Consider the following 23,541-nt stretch of genomic DNA (forward strand, 5'->3'; position numbering starts at 1 on the left):
AAACTAAATTAATTATTTTATATCTATAATGGTATATGTCTCTACAGTGAGGCTGGAAAATGTAGCCTTGCAGCCTACTACTATAGCCTACTAGCCTACTGGTAGGCAGGAAAATGTCAACCAGAATAACCCGTTCTGAGTGAAACTCCTCCCTATGCACTGGCCCTATAGCCCCCACGATAGTAAAGCACACACACACACACACACACACACACACACACACACACACACACACACACACACACACACACACACACACACACACACACACACACACACACACACACACACACACACACACACACACACACACACACACAGTTTTGTCAACATTTATGCAACACACAACTTGCTTCGGCCTTGTTTATCAGCCTACATACACGTCACAGAGGCTGCTCATACAGTAAAAACAGTGCATATGAATATGCTTAACATAGTGCACATTTTCATGTCAAAGACCCCCAAGTTGACAATTTTTTCACAAAAAAGAGATAAGACAGGGTTAAAGTGGTGATTAAACTGCTTTTGATGCTATACAGTACAGTTTGATGCTATATTACAGTACCCCCTGGAACCCCCTCAAGGACCCCTGGGGGTTCCCGGACGCTATGTTGAGAACCACTGATAGTGGATGACTTGAGACATGACACATCATGCTGCTCAGTTACCCATGAGGCTTAACAAGAAAGTCTTCTATGAATAACCAAGTGCGCTGAGGTTGTGTGAGCCGCCGCCTTTGCAACAATCGTGGAGAGAAAAAAGTCACCCCAGTTACTGCAGTTAGAGGGAAAACATTCAACTATAAATGACTACAAACACATCACAGCATCGCAGAAACTATTAACCCGGAGCAGATATAGGCTTTAAAAAGCAAGATTGAACACAATTCAATCTTTATGTGCACAATTTATGTGCACACATAAAGGTTATGCAGAAGACAATACAGTAGTTTGTTTCACTGTCACACGCAACGATCAGAGGCTTCAACGCATTACAAATGGTGCCAAGTCAGTTCATTTACAGGCTTTCTCAGCCAATTATTTGAGTTTTTGAAAGTCTAGGTTTCAAATTTATTCACCCTAAAACCAATCTGGGAACCCATTCTGTAAAAAGAAAAAGGGGGGATTTGTTTTTTTCTTTGTTTTAGCAGAATCTGTCTTTTACCCTAAAACTGTCTGTCTGTCTACAATAGAGCGACGCAGTCCCTCCCCCTTTCAGAACAACGAACGGCCCAGGAAATGAAAACGCAATGCATTTCCCCATAGGCAGTTTTTATTTAATTTATTTAAAGACCTTTTAAGCATCGTACGAAGCCAACTCTTGTCGTAACAAATCATGACAACACACACAATATTTTGGACCAAACAAATAATTACAAAGAAGAAAAACAACAAAAAAAGTGTTGTAACCTGCCGTTTTTTTCTACATTCTAATTCTTTGTTTGGCCCGACATATTGTGTGTGTACGTTGTCATGATTTGTCACGACAAGAGTTGGCTTCGTACGACGCTTAAAAGGTCTTTAAATAAATTAAATAAAAACTGCCTATGGGGAAATGCATTGCGTTTTCATTTCCTGGGCCGTTCGTTGTTCTGAAAGGGGAGGGACTGCGCCGCTCTATTGTACCTACAACCACAAAGACTATGGAGTCCATGGGGACCGTAGAGACACAATGAAGACAGGAGGAGGGAGCCAGGGGGACAGGCAGGAGAGAGAGAGAGAGAGAGAGAGAGAGAGAGAGAGAGAGAGAGAGAGAGAGAGAGAGAGAGAGAGAGAGAGAGAGAGAGAGAGAGAGACAGGAAACAGTACACAACTTCCTCAGACAGGATGCTGGAATCGAATGCCTCAAAGACATTAGCGAGTCCGTCACACAAACACACTCAACTGTCTTTAACACATTACTGCAAGGCCCACAGGGGACGCTTCAATGTTTTTCTTCCCAACGTTCCCATACATTGCTTTACTTTACATTTGAACCTGATGAAATTAAGGCTGCAACTGGCAACTAGAAAAGTCGCGATTTTGAAAAATTGCAAAGTGTGGTTGCCGCAATGTTACATTGCGGCTTAGGAATCCACCACTCTTGGTCTTTCCCTAATGGGACTGATCGAGGGTAGCTACTGGGACGTAAGTCTGCACTTGATAAGTCTGCACTTGGGTCGCCTGAGCGAGGAGTATGATGTTCGACAGACCCTGATGATCTTGGGATACATCACTGAGGATACGTCCCAGGTGCATCCATGCAATGTTTTTTGTTATAGAAGTGCATGCTAAAAAAAAGAAAACGTATTCAAAAGAGTACTCAAGTAAATGTACTTTAGTAAATGTACCTCTGCCAATTCCTGACAGTCCCGTCTGTTTACAGGAAATTGGACACAGTGACCGGCGTGATTGGACTGGGCCAGTTCGAGGGTAGAGTACTATTTGTTCATTGGCAAAGAGACACTATGGCATATAAACCAATTATATTATCAAGATGAAGAATCTGTTTTTAAAATTGATCAATCTGGTGTTCTCCATTGAGTTACATAACCTCCACCTGAGCGACCATAGAACTGGAGTGACTAGATTGTTATAGAAGTGCATGCAAAAAAGAAAACGTAAGTATTCAAAAGACTACTATTTTTTGGGGGTGATAGCCCCTTCTATGTCCAGCTTTAGGTGTATGTGCACAAACTTGAAAATTCTGGGGTTGACAACAGAGTACAGAATCTTGCAGTGGGTCTGGTCCACAAGATTCGCTACTCTACCAAGATACCCATGTAGGCCTACCTGTCTAAATAATTCCTTAATGTCAACGAAGTTCACACTCACAACACCAGAGGGAGTTCAACAAACCATGTGCAACCCAGATTCGGCACAAACAAGGGACTAAATTAATTTTGCTCTTATGCCACAAAAATGTGGTTGATTGATTGATTGAAATATTTATTAAGAGTTTGTAGAATTTACAGTACATTTTAAGCACAAACTCAATACAAAGACTGTCAACTGTGAGTGGACGACCCAATTAAGCATTACACTTGTTTACAACAGGGTCCACATTGTTCAATTCATCAAAACATTTAAAGACATACAAACATTTAGAGACATACAAATAGACATTTCTATGTAGCTAAATTCATCATGTGGGAAGCAAAAAAGGGAAAAGATACAATATACAGTGAGGGAAAATGGGGTGGGGGGGGTGGGGGGGATTCAGATTTTACAGAGGCCAGTTTCGAATTGCAGCCATCCGTAGGTGCCCTTTGAGAGCGGTTTTGAAGGAGTCAAGGGATTCACATGTCTTAATGACTGTTGGTAGGGCGTTCCACATTTTGGTGGCATAGGAGCGAAAAGAATTTAGTCCCTTGTTTGTGCCGAATCTGGGTTGTACATGGTTTGTTGCACTCCCTCTGGTGTTGTGGGTGTGGACTTCGTTTACATTAAGGAAGTATTTAGACAGGTACATGGGTATCTTGGTGGTGTATCGAATCTTGTGGACCAGACCCATTGCAAGATGCTGTACTGTCGACGACCCTAAGCCATCCCAGCCTGTCAAAGTGGGCAGGGGTGAGGTGGGTTCGGGGGGTGAGGCCAAGTAGGAGCCTGACCAGTTTGTTTTGGGAGGTCTGGAGCCTTGTTTTAAGGGCCTTTGAGGTGCTGTGGTACCAAGAGGTGGATGCATAGTCAAAGAAACCTTGTACGAGGGCTCCTGTTAAGGTCTTCAAGGTGTTTTTGCTGACCAGTGAGGAGATCCTGTAAAGGAATCTTGTTCTTTGATTGACTTTTTTGATTACGTTGGTGGCCATCTTATCACCGGAAAGATTGGCCTCCAGGATGGAACCTAGGTAGGTACTAGGTAATTTGATCTTTTCGTGTGATAATATTGTCACCCACTCTAACCAAGAAGCCATCTGCCTTGCTGAGATTACTATTTGAACCGAAGAGGATGGATTCAGTTTTTCCCAGGTGTAAGGATAGTTTGTTATCAGCGAGCCAGGTGCAGATTCTACCGAGTTCAGAGCTGAGGGTCTTTTCAACCTGCAGTTTGTTCCTGTCTGAGTCATCTGCGAACAGGAACAAGTTGCAGTCACAAGCTGAAGTCATGTCGTTAACATATAGGAACAGTAAAGGCCCTAGTATGCTTCCTTGTGGGACGCCACAGCTCACTGGGAGGGGAGGGGACAGTGTTCCGTTCACCTCCACCATCTGTTCTCTCCCCTCCAGGTAGGATTGCATCCGGCTCACTGATGTGCTATCAAAACCAATAGCTTTAAGCTTGTTAACCAGTATGGAGTGGTTCACGGTGTCAAAAGCCTTTTGGAGGTCCAGCATGACCATGCCGCAGTATTTTCCAGCGTCCACCTCGTGTTTGATGTGGTCGCTCAAATAGAGGAGGCATGTGTCAGTGGAGTGGGATGTTCTGAAACCAGATTGGAACTCGTACAGCAATTTATTAGTGGCAAGATACTTTTCAACCTGTTCATAGACTATTTTTTCCATCACTTTCGAGATGGAGCTTAGAATAGAAATAGGGCGGTAGTTGCCGGGTTCTAATTTACTCCCTTTTTTGTACAAGGGGGTTACTTTGGCCAGTTTAAAATCTTGGGGGACCTGTCCCTGTTTGATGGAGAGGTTAACTATGTGGGTGATGACTGGAGCTATGGAAAAGGCTGAGTCTCTGAGAAATTTGGAGGGGATATTGTCATGGCCAGTGGCCTTGTGGGGTTGGAGGGCACAACCTCCTCGGTTGTTACCATTGCCATTTTGAAATCATCTTTACAAACACCAAGGTTTTTGTAGAAGGCTTTGATGTGCTCTACACCAAAACGCCCAGAGTGGGAGGGCAGTTTGCTAACCAGCTTTGTTGCAATGTTTGTAAAGAAGATGTTCAGGTGGTTGGCTACATCAAGCTTGTCAGTGATGAGGGTGTTATTCGATTTGATGTTTATGTTAGTAAACCTGGTTTTTAGTTTCTGACCACAGCCTAGTTGGTTGTTTAGTAACTTCCAGAGTTCCCGAGGATTGTTTTTGATTTCCTCGGCTTTATCATTGATAAAGTTACATTTGGCAGATTTGGTCATGGCAATTACACCGTTTCTTAGCTTGTTACACTGGGTTTTTAGGTTGCACAGTTTGGTTTGGAGATTACTGTCGAAGCGCTTGGCTAGCATGGACTTGCATTTAAGAAGTTCAGAGCATTTGTTGTCTCTGGCTTTCATTGCAGTCAGTATGTCCGAATTCATCCATGGCTCCGAGCGGGTTTTGACCCTGATGGTTCTCAAAGGAGCCATGATGTTTAGTACTGATGTAAATTTGGTTTTAAAGCCAAGCCATGCTTCTTCGACTAGTGAGCTCCTGAGCACATCGGACCAATCCAGACTCTCCAGTTCAAGGTTAAAGGCCTCACTAGAGTAGGTTTTGAGGTCCCTAGATATGACTGTTTTGTGACAGTCAAACTTTAGTTTTTGTATTTTGCGGGTACAGAAAATCATAAAATGATCACTGAGCCCACATACAATAACCCCTTTCTTGGAGATTCTGGATTTGTCCAAGGTCAGAATGAGATCAATGACAGTTTGAGTAGAATCACACACTCTTGTGGGTTGGGTAATTAGCTGACATACACCATGCAGATCACAAAAACGACTAAATGACTTAAACACAGGTGCTTCCTTACGAAGCATATCCGTATTGTAGTCGCCAATCAGGATTTTCTCTACACATTCCTCCCCAGCTAGGCACCCCTCAAGTATATATCATAGAACCCATTCTGATCGAATACTGGACTACTCGCCCCGGTGCTTGCCCGTTTTTCCTCCCGGAACTTTCCCCAGTGAGGGGGATAACTTTGTATATGCTATTGGCTGTTTGTATTCTTTTTGGAAAAATATAAAAAGATACTCCTGTGGAAAGGCTATATTATTTGACTTATATTGAACCTATAAACAATTTAGTATTATTTAGTATATGTAAGGTTTTGCCCCCTCAAATGGTACCTCGTCAGATAATCCCCACATATCCTACAACAACTTCTGTGAATAGACTTCACTGTAGTAGCTTTTCATAAATTATATTTGTACTTATTTGTTCTGCTGTCATGAAAGTTTATAGTTAGAGAAATTCAAAGTCCAGCCGTCTGCTGTCCAGCATCTCCCACCCCTCACTGGGGAAAATTCTGGGAGGAAAACAGAAACGGGGCGAGTAGTCTTGTTACCTTCTGATCGGGCGGTCTATAGACGGTGCCAACTAATACTGATTTAGCATTTTTGAAAATTAATTCAACCCACACAGTTTCAATTTCATCATGCTGTAAGTCAGTACGAGTAACATATTCAGTGTCTTTGTGAATATACATGCACACGCCACCGCCATGCCTGTTTCTGTCGTTCCTAATGATCTGTTTCTGTCGTTCCTAATGATCTGTCGTTCCTAATGGAACGCCCTACTTATAACAAACTATCCTTACACCTGGGAAAAACTGAATCCATCCTCTTCGGATCAAATAGTAAACTCAGCAAGGCAGATGGCTTCTTGGTTAGAGTGGGTGACAATATTATCACACGAAAAGATCAAATTACCTACCTAGGTTCCATCCTGGAGGCTAATCTTTCCGGTGATAAAATGGCCACCAACGTAATCAAAAAAGTCAATCAAAGAACAAGATTCCTTTACAGGATCTCCTCACTGGTCAGCAAAAACACCTTGAAGACCTTAACAGGAGCCCTCGTACAAGGTTTCTTTGACTATGCATCCACCTCTTGGTACCACAGCACCTCAAAGGCCCTTAAAACAAGGCTCCAGACCTCCCAAAACAAACTGGTCAGGCTCCTACTTGGCCTCACCCCCCGAACCCACCTCACCCCTGCCCACTTTGACAGGCTGGGATGGCTTAGGGTCGTCGACAGAGTACAGCATCTTGCAATGGGTCTGGTCCACAAGATTCGATACACCACCAAGATACCCATGTACCTGTCTAAATACTTCCTTAATGTAAACGAAGTCCACACCCACAACACCAGAGGGAGTGCAACAAACCATGTACAACCCAGATTCGGCACAAACAAGGGACTAAATTCTTTTCGCTCCTATGCCACCAAAATGTGGAACGCCCTACCAACAGTCATTAAGACATGTGAATCCCTTGACTCCTTCAAAACCGCTCTCAAAGGGCACCTACGGATGGCTGCAATTCGAAACTGGCCTCTGTAAAATCTGAATCCCCCCCACCCCATTTCCATCACTGTATATTGTATATTTTCCCAGTGCTTGTATATTTTCCCTTTTTTGCTTCCCATAGGCCTATGATGAATTCCTGTTGTTCTTTAACTACATAGAAATGTCTATTTGTATGTCTCTAAATGGTTGTATGTCTTTAAATGTTTTGATGAATTGAACAATGTGGACCCTGTTGTAAACAAGTGTAATGCTTAATTGGGTCGTCCACTCACAGTTGACAGTCTTTGTATTGAGTTTGTGCTTAAAATGTACTGTAAATTCTACAAACTGTTAATAAATATTTCAATCAATCAATCAAACCAACAGTCGTTAAGACGTGAATAACTTGACTCCTTTAAAACCGCTCTCAAAGGGCACCTATGGACCACCTAGAATTGCTGCGTCCCGCGTTGTTTAATAAAAAGCATTTTTGTCCGAGCTCCGGCTACTTTTTTCAAACGGGGTTCGTTTGGGAAATCCACAGTTGCACACCGGGAGCGCACTCGCCTATTAGTCTGTATTGGCAGGGCGGTCAGCGTACCTATATCGAACACACCGAGTGCCACCCTCCTCCCGACCGATAGGGGCGCGTAGTTGAAAGCCAATGGCAAAATAACACCTCGGATAAAAATGCTTTTTATTAAACAACGCGGGATGCAGAAATTCTAATCGCTGGAGCTGCAACTAACTAACACCCGTGGGACAAATTGTGAGTACTTTATATTTGAAATCTGAATGTTTATATATACGGAAATCTTGTAAATGCAGCGAGCGCAAAAAACAGGGTGAATTTCTTCATGACTCTCGTATGAATACGAGAGTCATGAACCATGGCTAATCCAATTGTAAACAAGTGTAATGCTTTTCATGGTGTCGTCCAAAGTTAACAGTTTTTGTATTGAGCTTGAAATTCTGCAAACTGTTAATACATACTTCACCCTGTATTGAACTGTACTTCCCTGTGCTTTTTTCTTGCAAACTGCAAATAAAGTATTCAATAAAAATAAAATAAAAAACATTCCAAGTAGGCCTACGTGCTTTAAGGTTATGGGGTCCCCAGTTCAAATAGGCCTAGGGGTGGGGGGGTCAATAAAAAAAGGTTGAGAAGCTAAACGTGCAAAAGAGTTCCTTTCTTTCACATTTCTTTTCAATATGTTCATAACTTCATAGGCTACTCGTACTGTACTGGTCTGTACAGTTGCATCATAGAGTTGCATACTGACAATGAGCAGCACCCTTAGAGTATATATTTCTATGGCAGCACCACAGTGACCACACGCAGTGCTGCCATCTGCTGTACACTTTGTATTACAGCAGCTATAGGTCACAGTCTTACATTTTGAGTGACATACGGTAATGACACTAAACGTCCATTCACTGTTCATGGTTGTACAAGTTAAGACGTACATAATATAATTTCAAATGAAACGGATAAAGTAACTCCAACTTTCCACCACTTTTCTTCCAGGTTACTCCGGAACGGCGGAACCGTTTTCTTTGTTTCTTTTTACAACGGGGACGTTTTTTCATGCTGCACAAAAACAATGAGGCGGTGGTCAGCATGAGCGCAAGCAGCAATTATTACAGTGTGGTTAATGCTGTCTGGTCATTTTTAGCTGCATGTTTTCTTTTGGCATTTTGCGTCCATAAAGTTTCGCTACATCTGCCAAAAAGACCGGAGAGATCGCGCGTTTATCTGTTATTTGAGGATTTGATTCGATACGGGAAAACAAAGCAACAGATAAAACGGGACAGCTGGTTGCATGTCTTCGATGTCCCCAAAAGGTGATATGCTTTCATTTTTCTTTAAAGACTGTCAACATTTTCTCCTATAGCTATAATGACATGTCCAAAATCTGGAAGCCAGGTTGAAAGTGGTCAAGTGGATATGTTTTTCTTTATTATCTCTGCCCTAGAATGTCTGATATTTTACATTTCATTTCACACACATAAATAGCTTCCATTCCATGACATACGGTGATGCAGGATGTTAGGATGCTCTCCGCCACTGCACACCTGTAGGAGGTGGTAAGGACAGGGGTACCTAGCCCCATATGTGCCCTCTCCCTACGCTCATTCTGTAGCTACAGAATGAGCGTAGGGAGAGGGCACATATGGGGCTAAGGGGTACCCAGCCCCGCCCTCTTCAGCCTCCTCAGGAAGTACACACGCTGGTGGGCCTTCTTTATTAAGGAGGCCGAGTTGCAGCTTCCAGGTCAGGTTGTTGGAATAATATGCACGCCCAGGTATTTAAAACCGGGGACCACCTCCAAAGCATCTCCACAGAAAGGTGGCTGGGGGGGGGGGGGGGGGGGGGGCACACTTTCTGAAGCCCACTATCATTTATTTTGTCTTTTTTACATTGATGCACCACGACTCCAGGTGTTCCACCTCACGCCTGTACTCCACCTCGTTGTTGTTGGAGATTAGCCCCACCACTGCTGTGTCGCTAACTTGACAATATGGTTGCTTTGGTACCTGGCCTTACAGTCATATGTCAGCAGGGTGTACAGCAGGGGACTCGGGACACATCCCTGGGGGGAGCCGGTTTTGAGGGTGATGGGAGAAGAGATGATGTTGCGGATCTTCACAGTCTGTGGCCTGTTTGTCAAGAAGTCCAAGACCCAGTTACACAGGAAGACAGGAAGAACAGACAGTTTGTTCACTAGGGTCTGTGGGATGATGGTATCAAATGCCGAACTGAAGTCCAGGAAGCGAAGTCTAGCATAGGCATTCGGAGTCTCCAGATGGGTTAGAGCGACATGGACCACGGATGCTATTGCATCGTCGGTGGAGCGGTTCTTCCAATATGCGAACTGGTGAGGATCCACGTTGTCATCAAGGCTGAAACTTCCTCTGATCAGCACAAACGTCATCAAAATTGACCTGGGAAGCACAAATGGGGTATATTTGCACCATGCGTTGTGATTTGTGTGGGGTAATTAATTACACCACCTGCCGATTGTGTATGTTTTCGTATTACAGACAGAGTATAATAAGGTTTAATCAATTTGAGATGAATTGAGTATGATGGACCCCAATGGAAACAAGCCAATAGGCTTACTTGGGTTTAAATCCTCTTCAATAGCAGACCTTGTATTGAACTTAGCTCTGGTCCATAGCTCTAATACAAAATGAAACGGCATTAGAGCCGTGGACCAGAGCTATATATTAAACTGTACTTTCCTGTGCCTTTTTCTGCAAACTGTTAATAGATAATCAAAAAAGAATCTGTGTTGTCAACCATTAGATGGTTCTGGCACTTCTATGCAGTGTCTGTTGTGTGGAACGGTGCCCTTATCGCCATGCATGTCAACCAGCCCTACCCAGTATGGTTGACTGACATACTGGGGTTCTTGACCGGCGTGCCGCCGAGGACAATAAGTCAAGGTAGGTTACACTTCAAACCCTTCTAACATTTACAAAGAAATACCTTATCTGCAAGTTCACAATGTGTTGCAACAGTTGCATTGTGAGGCGTTGCGTCACAGGTGCACTTGGGTGAATCCTCCGTCAACTATATCTGCCAGACATAACTGTAGCAGACCCCGGCTGGACTGATGATTTTGACTGACACTATTCCAAATTCCAAAATGCACTGTAGAAACTGAGAAAGATACAAATATCACATAAGTCAATCAATAAATCCATAAACATACACACACAGCAAAGGTTGACATAATGCATATAGGCCTAAACAGCATAAATAAACCATGTTCACATGAACCCTTAATCAAAGTAGCTTCATCACTACTGTGAAGCATAACTCAAGAAACCCCTTTGTATCAACCATGAATACAATCAATACAAACCCCACAACAATAAGACCATCAAGATCATTCCAGTAACCATAAGCAGTAAAAATACAAGATGACAAATAATAAAAGGATTAACCTTGTTCCCCTTCCAGCCAGGCGCTAATAAAGTGGCATGTGCAGTTTGTTCCAGGGCTTGTTTGGCCAGCCGTCCTTAGTTCCTTCGTTGACAAACTTCTCCATGTATTGCTATTCCTCTCGTGGCAGTATCTGTTCCTCAATCCTCTACCACTAAGATGGGCAGGTGGCATTTATGATCTAATGCTGCTATCTGTAGCCCTATCCTGGGCGTTGTCCTCACAGTCACAGGTGAACTTGATCATTTAAATTCAACTGATTTGTCCCTGTGGGCAGGAAAATAAAAGCACTGGAGAACTGACTTGGGGCAGGAAACACGTCAAAATAAAAGCCTCAAAGACAACACAAATTAACCATGGAAACCTCCCTGTGGGTCTGTTACAATAACAGCCCAAACCCTTGCATCCAGCAGCCCAACCCAGTAGTCACTTTGAGTGGCACCACACGCGGAAACCTGGGACATGTACTGTCATCATCATCATCATAACCTTTATTTAAGCTCGGAGTACAATTGAGGTGCAGGCCCTCATTTTCAATGTAGCCGAAATACAAAATCAACAAACAAAAATCAACGACTGTATGTCGGACTCCGTCGCCTCAGTCTTAACCGGCCATGTATGTCGGACTCCGTAGCCTCCGTAGTCTTAACTGACCATCATCCCTACGGGCGAGACTTCCACTCGCCAAGTTTCTGGCAGAAGCCCTTGACGGATGATTTCACCCTTCTGCGTCACAGGCGCAGCTATTTTTGAATAGCTGAAGTATAAAATAGGGTTAAAGGGTCTAAGTTACTGTTCTTTATTTTGATGGGGATACTGCAAGTCTCAGTTGGAGAATCACTGATCCAATGTGTACAGTGTGACTGTGTTTCTGTTCTTGTCGTCGTTGTGTTTTAGTTCCACAGGTGTCTACGTTGCTTGTGCAGCTCCTGCTGTGGCTCCACTCTTTCAGGAGACTGTTGGAGTGTGTGTGTGTGAGTGTGTTTTCTGACGGGGTCATTCATGTGGTCCAGTATGTGTTCGGCATGGGCTACTACGTCATCCTGGGGCTGACGGCCCTCTGCTCAGATCACCAGGGTGCTGGACAAGGTGATTCTCCATGATCGATACTGGATAATTATTAATAACAAACTTTATTTGTATGTAGCACCTTCATACATAATGTGGAAGTCCTTTACATTAATATTGTTTTGTTTGATTCCATCAAGGACTACTAGTGTTTTTAGTAATGCTTTAAAGTGCTAATCTCTGGATTTTAACTCGTGACACTTTTTTGTGATGTTTTCTATCCACAAGCAATGCTTGGCCTCATGGAAAGAATTCAGTTGGAATCACTGTGTGGCTTCTGGCCCCCAGTCTAACTGGACCAGAAAGCAAGCAAGTACACTGATCCTCAGATAGGCACCCTAATTGACAATTATAGTGAATATGCTTCTATTCCCTGTTCAGGAGCTCCTGAGGCCTCCCTCCAACAGTTGGGTTGGCTTCATGTGGGGGGAATCGTGGTCTTTATTGGGGCCTCGTTACTGCAACACTGCTCTTTGGTCCAACTGGCCCGGCTTCGCACAGGAAGATCAGGTAAACCCACAGACCTTCACTGAACTATTAGTAACTGAATGGCACAACTCTTCCAGTATGCACCAATAAATATATGAGCTGAAAACTTCCAAATTGACAAGAAAATTATATATATTTTTGTCGCACAACAAAGTAAATGGGGCTTAAAGGACCACTTCACCACTTTTCAACCCATCTTCATATAATAGGTCCTCACTAATAATCATGATAAAATGGCGCAAAAAAAAAAATCTACTCAGTCTGTGTCTCATAGGAGGGCTGTGGGCAGTTCAGAAACCCGCCCACCAGTGACACCATCGATGGAGAATCCAAGCTATAGAAACTGCAGGCATTCTAGTCCTGAAAAGTTGCAATACAAAAATGGAAGCCATCGTTCTCACGATAATAAAAATCTAAACATTTTTGTAAAAGAATATTGTTTAAAGGCGTAGTGAAATGAAAAATATGTTTTTCACACTTTTAGACCACATCCATGGTCATATGAGCATACCTAACAATGGATGACAAAAAAATGGGTACATTTTCATTTTTGTGTATTTTCTATTTTTATATCAAAAGTCCATAAAATCTCATTTTAATTACTTCCTGAAAACGAAAACGTACTGCGTGATGACGTGTCGAGGCCCACATCGATAAAAGCCAATAAAAATGAAGCTCATCCGTTTGAATCCCCATATCTGCGCGTCCGTCCTACAATGTCCAACACAGCTGCTACTGATTACAGAAATCCTCCGTTTTTATTCCCATTCAAGATACCATCCAGACAGTGTATTACTCGGTTTCAACTTAATCATCACGCTAAAATATGTATCTGAAAACATTATAGGGTAGAAATAAGCCACATAACAGTAAACTGGTACAGCTGGCCAACTATCTGACTTGTAAACAAACACACTACATGCGTCCTGCTATAGCATACAGTAGCTACCGTCCCTAGCTACCGTCCCATCGCCTGAAGGGATCCTTCTGCACCATACTCCTTGCTGTTCACACATGCGCGCTTCCGTTCACTTCCCTGTTTACAGCAAGGACTGTATAAAGAGGACAAGAAGCGAAGACCGTAAGGGCGCCGCCATGTTGCTCACATGGTGCTCCATGGAAGGAAAGAAACATGCGCAGTTGCAGACCAAGGAAGCTGGACGCGGAAGTGTTGGCTGCATAAAGCCCATTGCGAATGTTTCTTTCCTTCCATGGAGCACCATGTGAGTAACATGGCGGCGCCCTTACGGTCTTCGCTTCTTGTCCTCTTTATACAGTCCTTGGTTTACAGCAAGGAAGCTTAGAGAAGGAAGTGTCATGGTCACGTGACTGTGCTGCGCCATGACACTTTTATGGGAGCCAAATCTCGCACCGGAAGTTACATGAATACAAGCAGTGAATGGAGCAAGCTTGACCAGCTCATAACAAACATTATTTATGAACCATTGAGACCTTTGTCATATAATCGGTTCAGGCATATAAAAGAAGACATATCACAGTTTTTGTTATAATAAGGTATCGTTTCTGTTCCGGAGGTATCGCAAGATTTGGCTGGGTTAACGGTGCCGGAGATTAGCCGGTAACAGACGGACGGGCGGATGCACACACAATCTTGCAAACTTTGAAAGCCAATAGGATGGAATATGAAATATCGGACAGATCCATCTTGAACACATGACTATAGAGATACTTGCGGGATTGCAGGATTTTTGGACAGAATCTGGAGGAGTAATATCTAACAATTTGTTTTACAAAAGTCGGCCTCCTGGTGGCGCTTTAACAGGCCGTTCTGGAACATTTGGGGCAGAGGTTCATGGTTGGCATCCAGGGATTGTGTGGTCACAATTTGGCGTCGACCGGGGGGGGGCTTTCAGAGTAAAAGCTGCCATATCTGCGTGGCACCCCGAGCTGCTATCGAGAAAGAAATCACAGCGCTGATTGTGTTAAAAGAATCTGCCTAACGATGGTGTCACTGATGGACGGGCACACAGCCCTCCTATGAGACACAGACTGAGTAGAAAAACATTTTATCATGATTATTAGTGAGGACCTATTATATGAAGATACAGTAGGTTGAAAAGTGGTGAAGTGGTCCTTTAAGTGGTTGACCTCCCATATATCCTGTGTTCTATTTATATCTGGAAGTGTAATTATTTTAGTGTCAGATTCAGCAGAGTTTCTCGAAACGGTTAGGGAAGCAAAATGAACTCTGCTGATATCCACATGATTCTGCAAATTCTCCACCACGCCTTTCAACCAAAGCCTGTTTAATGACGTCATCAGACTTCCTATTCATGTTTTTCATCTTTGACTTGGATTTCTGTTTTATTTATTTGTATTTCGTTTATTGCATGAACATAGAGAAACTAAACGAGGACAAAACTTTTTTTCTTTTTAATTCTGACATTGCAAACAGAGATGTTATTAAACAGTGGCTCTTTCTTAACAGGAAAAGTGGAAACACTGGCTCACAGGATGCCAAGTGGAGGCGGTTTCGAGTTTGTGTCGTGCCCCCACTACTTTGCAGAGCTGCTAGTCTACGTTTCACTGAGCCTGGTCTCTGGAGGCCTGTCTCTCACCTGGTGGCTGGTTGTCCTCTATGTGGTCTTCAACCAGGCCCTGGCTGCACAGCTCTGTCATGAGTTTTACACAAGCAAGTTTGAATCCTACCCAAGACAGCGCAGTGCATTTATACCTTTTGTATTGTAAATTGTAACTCCATCCTTGTGAACATTGTGAACCAAATGGCAGAAAGGTTGCTGGACCAATATGGATTTTAATTTGTTGGCAGAACACTATTACTGTCCTCATCCATTTGCTAAGAGCTGTCAAGAGAGAAAAAGCCTGGTTGTGCCAGACTCCAAAATGTAAATGTGTGTAAATAAACATATGAATGTGTATTTCTTACCATATTTTCCTGTGTATGCGTGTGTGATTAATAATTTCAATTTGTGTTGTATATTTTCGTTTAAATACTGTATGTATGTATAATGTATAAATTAATCGTTTTTGTTTACTTTAGCGGGTACTTTTATTCTGAAGAGCTCAGCCATCGAAAGTCTTATTTGCTTGACAATATTTGCTGCCTTGACTTCAGTTTCCTTTATTTTTGAAGTCTCTCAAAAGCTTGAACCCCATTTTCCACCGTCACACGACTGACAGCGCGCTTATCCAATCAACGCTACGCACAGCACGTGCGTAAAAATGCAACGTCCACGTCATCCTTCCGACGCTCCAATCAACGCGGCGGCTTTCCTCTGCCTTTCAACCAGCAGTTCTGATCTTTTAGTTCCGCTCGATGGGGGAAGAAACATCGCCGAATAGCTTCTAAAGTAAACCAATACAATAAATAACAAATCTACCTCATTAATATGAAGTTGGCAAGCGATGTCAAATGACTCACAGCCACAGCTGATAATTAACACAGCACACTCTTTAATTCGCTTTAATTAGTGAGAAGCGGGGGGTTTGCGTCGATCCGCGTAGCTTTGTTGTTGGAGATGCCTGCTCTCATGGTGGCTGGCAGAGGAGCTGGACGGGCTGATGGGAGAAGTGTGATCGGCGTCCTGGTGCCGCTGCTGGCCGCCGTGGTGCTGCTGTCAGCCGGAGTGGTCTCTGCCATCCCGGAGGAACACGGCAAAGCGCTCCCAGAGCAGCCCCAACAGGAGGTACGAGCCACGATTTACATGATAACCTGTATAAAACAGACAGAGTTGCAATTTGCAACTGTACTTGATGCACTCTTTCCCCCTCCACTCTACACCAAATAGCTTGTCCAGAAATAGCTGATCTACAACAAGCTCGCAACAGAATAGTTCTTTGTCGGCAAGCGACAATGTCGTATGTGCTTGCCTGCCCTGCAGTGCTGTCCTGCAGATGCTAGGGCAGGTCAGACAGTACAACGTGGCTCTGATGTACTATTTAGTTGAATCTAACATCTGAGTCGATGTCAAAACTCAAAAGGACGCAGCCTGGTCTGGGTGACATTTGTGGTGATGTCACCTGCTGATGTGATTCAGATGGCATATTTGTTTACCGGCTAGTATCCTGGTTATTTTGAAGAAAAACAAAGTACCCTGCCTTTATTTTCTTCTAATTATTTGATCGGCCCAAAACATTGTTTGTCATGATTTGTCACAACTTTGGCTTTGTCAGTTTGTCCCGCGGCGTAAACGTCTTTACTTTTTGAAAAGCCTATGGGGAATTATTTTCCTGGGCCACGTTCTGAAAGGGGGCGGAACTGATTACTCTGCTTATAACCGAAGACACACCCCCGCCCTGACACTGACAGTAGTTAAAGTGACAATTTTGAGCCCTATTTCACACCTAATGAAAGCTGAAAGACCATTACTGCATCAAAAGTAATCAACAAACTATAAAAGATGGTCAAACATTGGCCAAATAATGAAGAGGCAAAAGTTGTGACCACGTGAGCTTGTAGATCTGCTATTTTCACAATATTTAACCAACTAACAGTAACAGACGGCCTACTGCATTAGCTCCTACAATTCCAAGTGCTTGTCGGGGTGGGGATCCCAGTTCACATGATACTACAAATAGGATTTTTTGTTGTTGCGGCTTGAAAAAAGGTTGAGAAACATTGTTTTTGAGCGGTGCCGTAAACTGCAACATGTGGCTTTGTGTGTAGGCCCCCCTCCCCCGTGATGTTGTGTGGCAGCCGCATTCAAGTCAATGGCAAAATTGGTCAATGGTATGTCTAGTAATTGCCCAACTTTATTCTGTGTAAACGTTTTAGGCCCCTGTGACGTTATGTGGCTATGGTCATGATAAAAGGCACCACTTCGATTGATTTAAAAAAATATATAATTTACATTTTTCAGGGGTGTTTGTCTTTAGTTCAATGTTTGTTTTAAAAACGCCATTGACAATGAAAGGTTTAATGTGTCTTTAGTTCAATGTTTGTTTTACATCACCATTACATCACCTAATCAACATGAGTTAGACTTTAATATATTAGCGCCCCTCACTTCACATGGGTGTGATTTTTTTCACCCCACTTAGTCTTTATTCCAATTGATTCCCCACCTGGCTTCCCTCCCCCAATCACAATTATGTTCGTATTAGACGCCTGACAAGGCCGGATGCACCACGGTGGATTCTAACCTACAACCTTCGTGGTGGTGGTCTGTGGTGGTGGTGTGCCACCCGAGAGTGAGAACCATTGGTTTTAATGGACAGTTTTTTTCTTTTCAGAAGGTGCCGAGTCCCCATCCCATAGGGCCGGTGGTTAGTGAAGATGACCCCGGCAAAGCGAACATGGGCTTCATACACGCCTTTGTGGCGGCCATCTCTGTCATCATCGTCTCGGAGCTGGGAGATAAGACGTTCTTCATCGCTGCCATCATGGCCATGCGGTACAACCGGCTCACTGTGCTGCTAGGAGCCATGCTGGCACTGGGCCTCATGACCTGCCTTTCAGGTCGGTACAACTTAGTAGTAGTAGTAATTAGTAGTTCTGTGCTGAACCCAAATATTCTAGTCACTTTATTTGTTGACCAGGATCTCCCAGGGCTCTTTTATTTTCACTCTACATCAAATCTCTTTGGTTAAACTATCCTATCAACAAACTCTCAATGCTTTGTGAGATGGTAGATCATTAACGACTCATACTTTGTTGACTGGGGTCTCCTGGGGCCAAATCTTTGTCGAAAATAGCTGATCTACAAGCTCACAACACGTGGCGTTGTGAGCTTGTATATTGGTTATTTCCAGTGTTCTATTTCATGTCCTGAATAGAGATACAAGGGTTCATGTGGCTTAACGTCACTACAAACGTTGCGACTCACTGAGCTTGTAGATGAATAATGTTCGCCTTGAGTAGGGATGCTAGGGTCTACAGTATGTGGTTAATATGACTACCTCTGTATCTTACCTGTAATATTTTACGTGTTTTGTTCGATTCCCCCTCTCAGTGCTGTTTGGCTATGCCACCACCATCATCCCCAGAATATACACGTACTACGTGTCCACAGCTCTGTTTGCCATCTTTGGCGTGCGGATGCTGAGGGAGGGCCTGAAGATGAGCCCGGATGAGGGGCAGGAGGAGCTGGAGGAGGTGCAGGCGGAGATCAAGAAGAAAGATGAGGAGGTATGCTGTACACATACATAGACATTTTAATGACTTCCTTTGAACGAAAACGTGCTACAGTACATGTGTAGAGGCCTGAAAGAATGTTTATTTCATTCACCTGTTTTATTCCCATCGCTGTGCGTTCCTCCAAACACAGCTGGTTTTGATTGCAGAACTACTCCAGACCAGACAGTATATTACTCATTTTAAACTTAATCAGCACACTAAAATATTGATCTGAAAACATAGCTTAGAAATAAGCCACATAGAACACATGCTGATATCCACCATAATGTCAGTCAGACTTGTAAACAAAGACTAGACTCCGATGTATCTAACGTCCCATAGCCTGAAGGGATGCAACTCTCTGATTGGTTCAGAAACTGAGGCTTCCGTTTCAGTCTGAAACTACTAAATAAAATGCCCCAAAAAGTCATTGCACTCTCACTTTAAAAGTATGCCATACCAACAATGCCAGGCGCCAGAGTATTTATTAAGCACCCCTTGTGGACAAATTTGCAGAGAGCAACCTACAGACTTTCAGGAAGCGGGGAAAAAATAACCTACCTGTGTTCCATTGGATCCAATGTAGTTATTTAGTCACAAGCTCTTGTAAATACTACGGGTTAAATGTTTATATAGCCCACATACATAACTATTTTTAAATGAGCAAAAATAACAAGCTCACAATGCGTGATGTGAGCTTCTAGATCGGCTTCTTTTGCAAGACACACAAGCGTTTTTTCCCTGACAGTAACAATAAGCACAGAGAGCTTTTTCCCTGACAGTAACAATAAGCACAGAGAGCTTCTTAATACTTTATGCCGGGCAATTTTTCTGAATAAAGGTGCTAGAGTGCCAAGCAGATGAAAAGCCCCACCTTCCATTTCCCCCCAAAACCGAAGGTGAAATCTCATTGCGCTAATACAGTGGAGGAAATAATTATTTGACCCCCTGCTGATTTTGTAAATTTGCCCTAATACAAAGAATTGAGCGGCCTATAATTTTTATGGTACTTTTATGTTAACAGATAGACAGAATATCAACAAAAAAGTCCAGAAAAAAACATTATATAAAGGTTATAAATTAAATTCCATTTGAGCAGGTGAAATAAGTATTTGATCCCCAAGCACATCATGACTTAATACTTGGTGAGAAACCCTTGTTGGCAAGCACAGAATTCAGACGTTTCTTGTAGTTGGTCACCAGGTTTGCACACACCTCAGGAGGAATTTTGGTCCACTCCTTTTTACAGATCCTCTCCAAATCCTGAAGGTTTCGAGGCTGTCGCTTGGCAACTCGAAGCTTCAGCTCCGTCCACAGATTTTCTACGGGATTAAGGTCTGGAGACTGGCTAGGCTACTCCATGACCTTAATGTGCTTCTTCTTGAGCCACTCCTTTGTTGCCTTGGCCGTATGTTTTGGGTCGTTGTCATGCTGGAAGACCCATCCACGACCCATCTTCAGTGCTCTGGTTGAGGGAAGGAGGTTCTTGTCCAAAATCTTACCGTACATGGCCCCGTCCATCAACCCCACAACGCGGTGAAGTTGTCCTGTACCCTTAGCAGAGAAACACCCCCAAAGCATAATATTCCCACCTCCATGCTTGACGGTGGGGATGAAAACCATTGGAAACACATTACGCCGTAATGGATTGAAATCCTGAAGTGCCCGCAAGGTCCCCCTGCTCAAGACACATGTACAGGCCCGTCTGAAGTTTGCCAATGAACACCTAAATGATTCTGAGAAGGCTTGGGAGAAGGTGATGTGGTCAGATGAGACCAAAATTGAACTCTTTGGCATCAACTCGACTCGTCGTGTTTGGAGGGAGAGGAATGCTGAATACAAACCCCAGAACACCATCCCCACCGTCAAGCATGGAGGTGGGAATAGTATGCTTTGGGGGTGTTTCTCTGCTAAGGGTACAGGACAACTTCACCGCGTTGTGGGGTTGATGGACGGGGCCATGTACGGTAAGATTTTGGACAAGAACCTCCTTCCCTCAACCAGAGCACTGAAGATGGGTCGTGGATGGGTCTTCCAGCATGACAACGACCCAAAACATACGGCCAAGGCAACAAAGGAGTGGCTCAAGAAGAAGCACATTAAGGTCATGGAGTGGCCTAGCCAGTCTCCAGACCTTAATCCCATAGAAAATCTGTAGAGGGAGCTGAAGCTTCGAGTTGCCAAGCGACAGCCTCGAAACCTTCAGGATTTGGAGAGGATCTGTAAAAAGGGGTGGACCAAAATTCCTCCTGAGGTGTGTGCAAACCTGGTGACCAACTACAAGAAACGTCTGACTTCTGTGCTTGCCAACAAGGGTTTCTCACCAAGTATTAAGTCATGATCTGCTTGGGGATCAAATACTTATTTCACCTGCTCAAATGGAATTTAATTTATAACCTTTATATAATGTTTTTTTCTGGACTTTTTTGTTGATATTCTGTCTCTATCTTGTAACATAAAAGTACCATAAAAATTATAGGCCGCTCATTTCTTTGTATTAGGGCAAATTTACAAAATCAGCAGGGGGTTAAATAATTATTTCCTCCACTGTAGGTCTGATCTCTCTTTAGAAGCGTTAATATTCTAAACAAGATGCATGATGACAGTGTCCAGACCAGAACAGAACATCAGCGTTCTGATCAAAACCATGGACAGCGTTGTAGATTCAGAGTAAATAAGGAAGATTGTCGGCCCATAAACCAGGAAGTGAATGGCTGCGTGCAAAACAAAACAGCTCCAGAACGGACGAGCAAGGCGTTGCGTAGCAACAACCGCTGATTTTAGCAATCATGTTATGTCATTAAAAAGGACCTAAAGATGTGTCCACATGTCCTGGGCCTCTTACGGGTGTAATTATGAAGACGTGTGGACACGTCCTGGGCATCATAAGTGTCACACTCTGGTTTGGTAGAAATGGCCTTGTCTCATCTTTTTGACTGCCACAGTACCAGCGGAATAAGCTGGCCAACGGGACATCGGACGTGGAAGCCGGCACGGGGACCACCCTGCCTCAGCGGAAATGGCACAGCTTCATCTCACCCATCTTCCTCCAGGCGTTCACCCTCACCTTCCTGGCAGAGTGGGGCGACCGGTCGCAGCTCACCACCATCATCCTGGGCGCCAGAGAGGTCAGTCGATCTCTGTAGGGCTCCATGTCATTTTAATCTCACAGCTAAGCCCCATAAAGTGTACAAGAAAGATCTACAAGGTTTTTCCCACCTGCCCAAAACAGGGATGCCAAGTTGAAAGGGGAAACTTTGTCTGACCAGATAAATACCATTTTCCCAGGATCCTTTTGGAGTGGCAGTGGGTGGTACACTTGGACACTGTTTGTGCACAGGACTGGCTGTGGTTGGAGGAAGAATGATTGCCCAGAAGATCTCCGTCAGGACTGGTAAGATAGCGGTGATTCTGGCTTGTTACACAGCTAAAAAGTTTGGAAGTGGTTCATTCAGTTACAATGCTAGTTCTTCTGGAAATGATTTGTGTCTCTGTCTCCTCAGTTACAATCATTGGAGGGATCGTATTCCTGGCCTTCGCCTTCTCTGCCCTTTTCATCAAGCCAGATGCTGGATTTTGATCAAGCAAAAAAAAGACTCAGGCTCACTTTGTACATAATTGTAAAGCTCAACTCTGTTCCTGTAAAGAGACTGTACTCTTGACTCTGTGTGTGGTGTGGATGAGAGCTGCACTCTCATGTATGTGTGACCGACTGTATGACTAGTGTCTGTGGCCCTTCAACTTTTTTGGACATGCCTCCCTCACACTAGAAACAATATTGTTTATTGGGTCAGTTTAGTTTGTTTTCCAAAGCCTTGTTTATTATCTTATACAAGCTGACTACGTTCATTTGCCTCTTCAGCCCAAGTCCAAGAGCGGTCAGGTGACTAGGGCCGTAGGCTGATTGGAGGCTGCTAAAGATCACAGAAGGAAGATAGTGTTGAACTATTAACGACTATCTCTTCCAAACATTGTAAACGGTCAAAGCTTAGTTATGCATTACTACCCATTCTCTCACTGACCACCATTGAATTAACGTTCATTTTTGGTAAAGGGTATGGCACTTCTTGCCACTGTGGCTTTAAAAAAAAAAGTCCAATAAGTGGTCCTACTTTTCCACCCTTTGTATTTATTAGATGAATTACCATAAATGCCAGCCGTGTACCCAAACGGTGCTTCAGTGGTGTTCATAGTCTGGCCTAGCAGACCTTCCACAAATTCTTAAGTGTTTCTTTTTTTATGTGAAGCAGTGAAAAATGTATTTGGTTTATTTTATATTAATAATCTTACTTCACTGCCAACACAAGGATGGCCTTTTAAAAATGAGTTCCCGATGAGACTGCCTAGTCTCACCTTTCTCTAAAAGTGATTTGTATTTATTTACAACTTTGGAGCAAGGAGATGAGTTTAATTTGTTTTTCCTTTGTTTGTAAAAGTACTGTAGACAAGGTATGAGTGGGGGATATTTTTAAATGTGCAGGGTGATACTACACTGTCAATATTTGACGGGTTGTGCCCAGCTGTGAAACATGTCTGAATTCTGTTTGACACGGCTGTACAGTTGATTGATCCAATGCCTGACACTATTGCTCAATAAACACCTGTCTTGTGTCAACTGCATTGCAAGACATTATTGTTTAACACGGTTACTTTACACCATCAATGTTTAAGGCCTAAACCCCAATCATACGTAGTTGTTAAAACAGTGTAGTGCACAGAAAATACCAGACTGCACAAAACATTGTGAGCATTGTGAGCTTGTAGGTGTGTCTTTTTCTCTAGAGGGTATGCACATC

At 43.4% G+C, this 23,541-nt stretch overlaps 2 protein-coding genes across 4 annotated transcripts; both read left to right on the plus strand.

The window, feature by feature from the left end:
- Window positions 1-8,741: 8,741 nt before the first annotated feature.
- Window positions 8,742-15,560, plus strand: srd5a3 (steroid 5 alpha-reductase 3). 2 transcript variants are annotated; one of them, XM_083766905.1, is made up of 5 exons: window positions 8,742-8,984; window positions 10,450-10,589; window positions 11,989-12,180; window positions 12,541-12,669; window positions 15,098-15,560. In XM_083766905.1, the coding sequence occupies exons 1-5, from the start codon at window positions 8,761-8,763 to the stop codon at window positions 15,355-15,357; spliced, it is 945 nt and encodes a 314-aa protein (XP_083623031.1). In that variant the 5' UTR covers window positions 8,742-8,760; the 3' UTR covers window positions 15,358-15,560. The 2 variants fall into 2 exon arrangements, with proteins under 2 accessions (XP_083623031.1, XP_083623032.1); XM_083766906.1 differs by having other exon boundaries at window positions 15,104-15,560.
- Window positions 15,561-15,931: 371 nt separating this feature from the next.
- tmem165 (transmembrane protein 165) lies at window positions 15,932-23,360 on the plus strand. 2 transcript variants are annotated; one of them, XM_083767443.1, is made up of 6 exons: window positions 15,932-16,316; window positions 17,863-18,088; window positions 18,582-18,757; window positions 21,691-21,873; window positions 22,034-22,139; window positions 22,249-23,360. In XM_083767443.1, exons 1-6 carry the CDS (start codon window positions 16,149-16,151, stop codon window positions 22,323-22,325), a joined length of 936 nt encoding a protein of 311 aa, XP_083623569.1. In that variant the 5' UTR covers window positions 15,932-16,148; the 3' UTR covers window positions 22,326-23,360. The 2 variants fall into 2 exon arrangements, with proteins under 2 accessions (XP_083623569.1, XP_083623570.1); XM_083767444.1 differs by having other exon boundaries at window positions 17,866-18,088.
- Window positions 23,361-23,541: the final 181 nt, after the last annotated feature.

This window comes from Protomyctophum parallelum (genome assembly GCF_964188405.1).
Source record: "Protomyctophum parallelum genome assembly, chromosome: 6".
In the NCBI taxonomy this organism is placed as follows: Eukaryota; Metazoa; Chordata; class Actinopteri; order Myctophiformes; family Myctophidae; genus Protomyctophum; species Protomyctophum parallelum.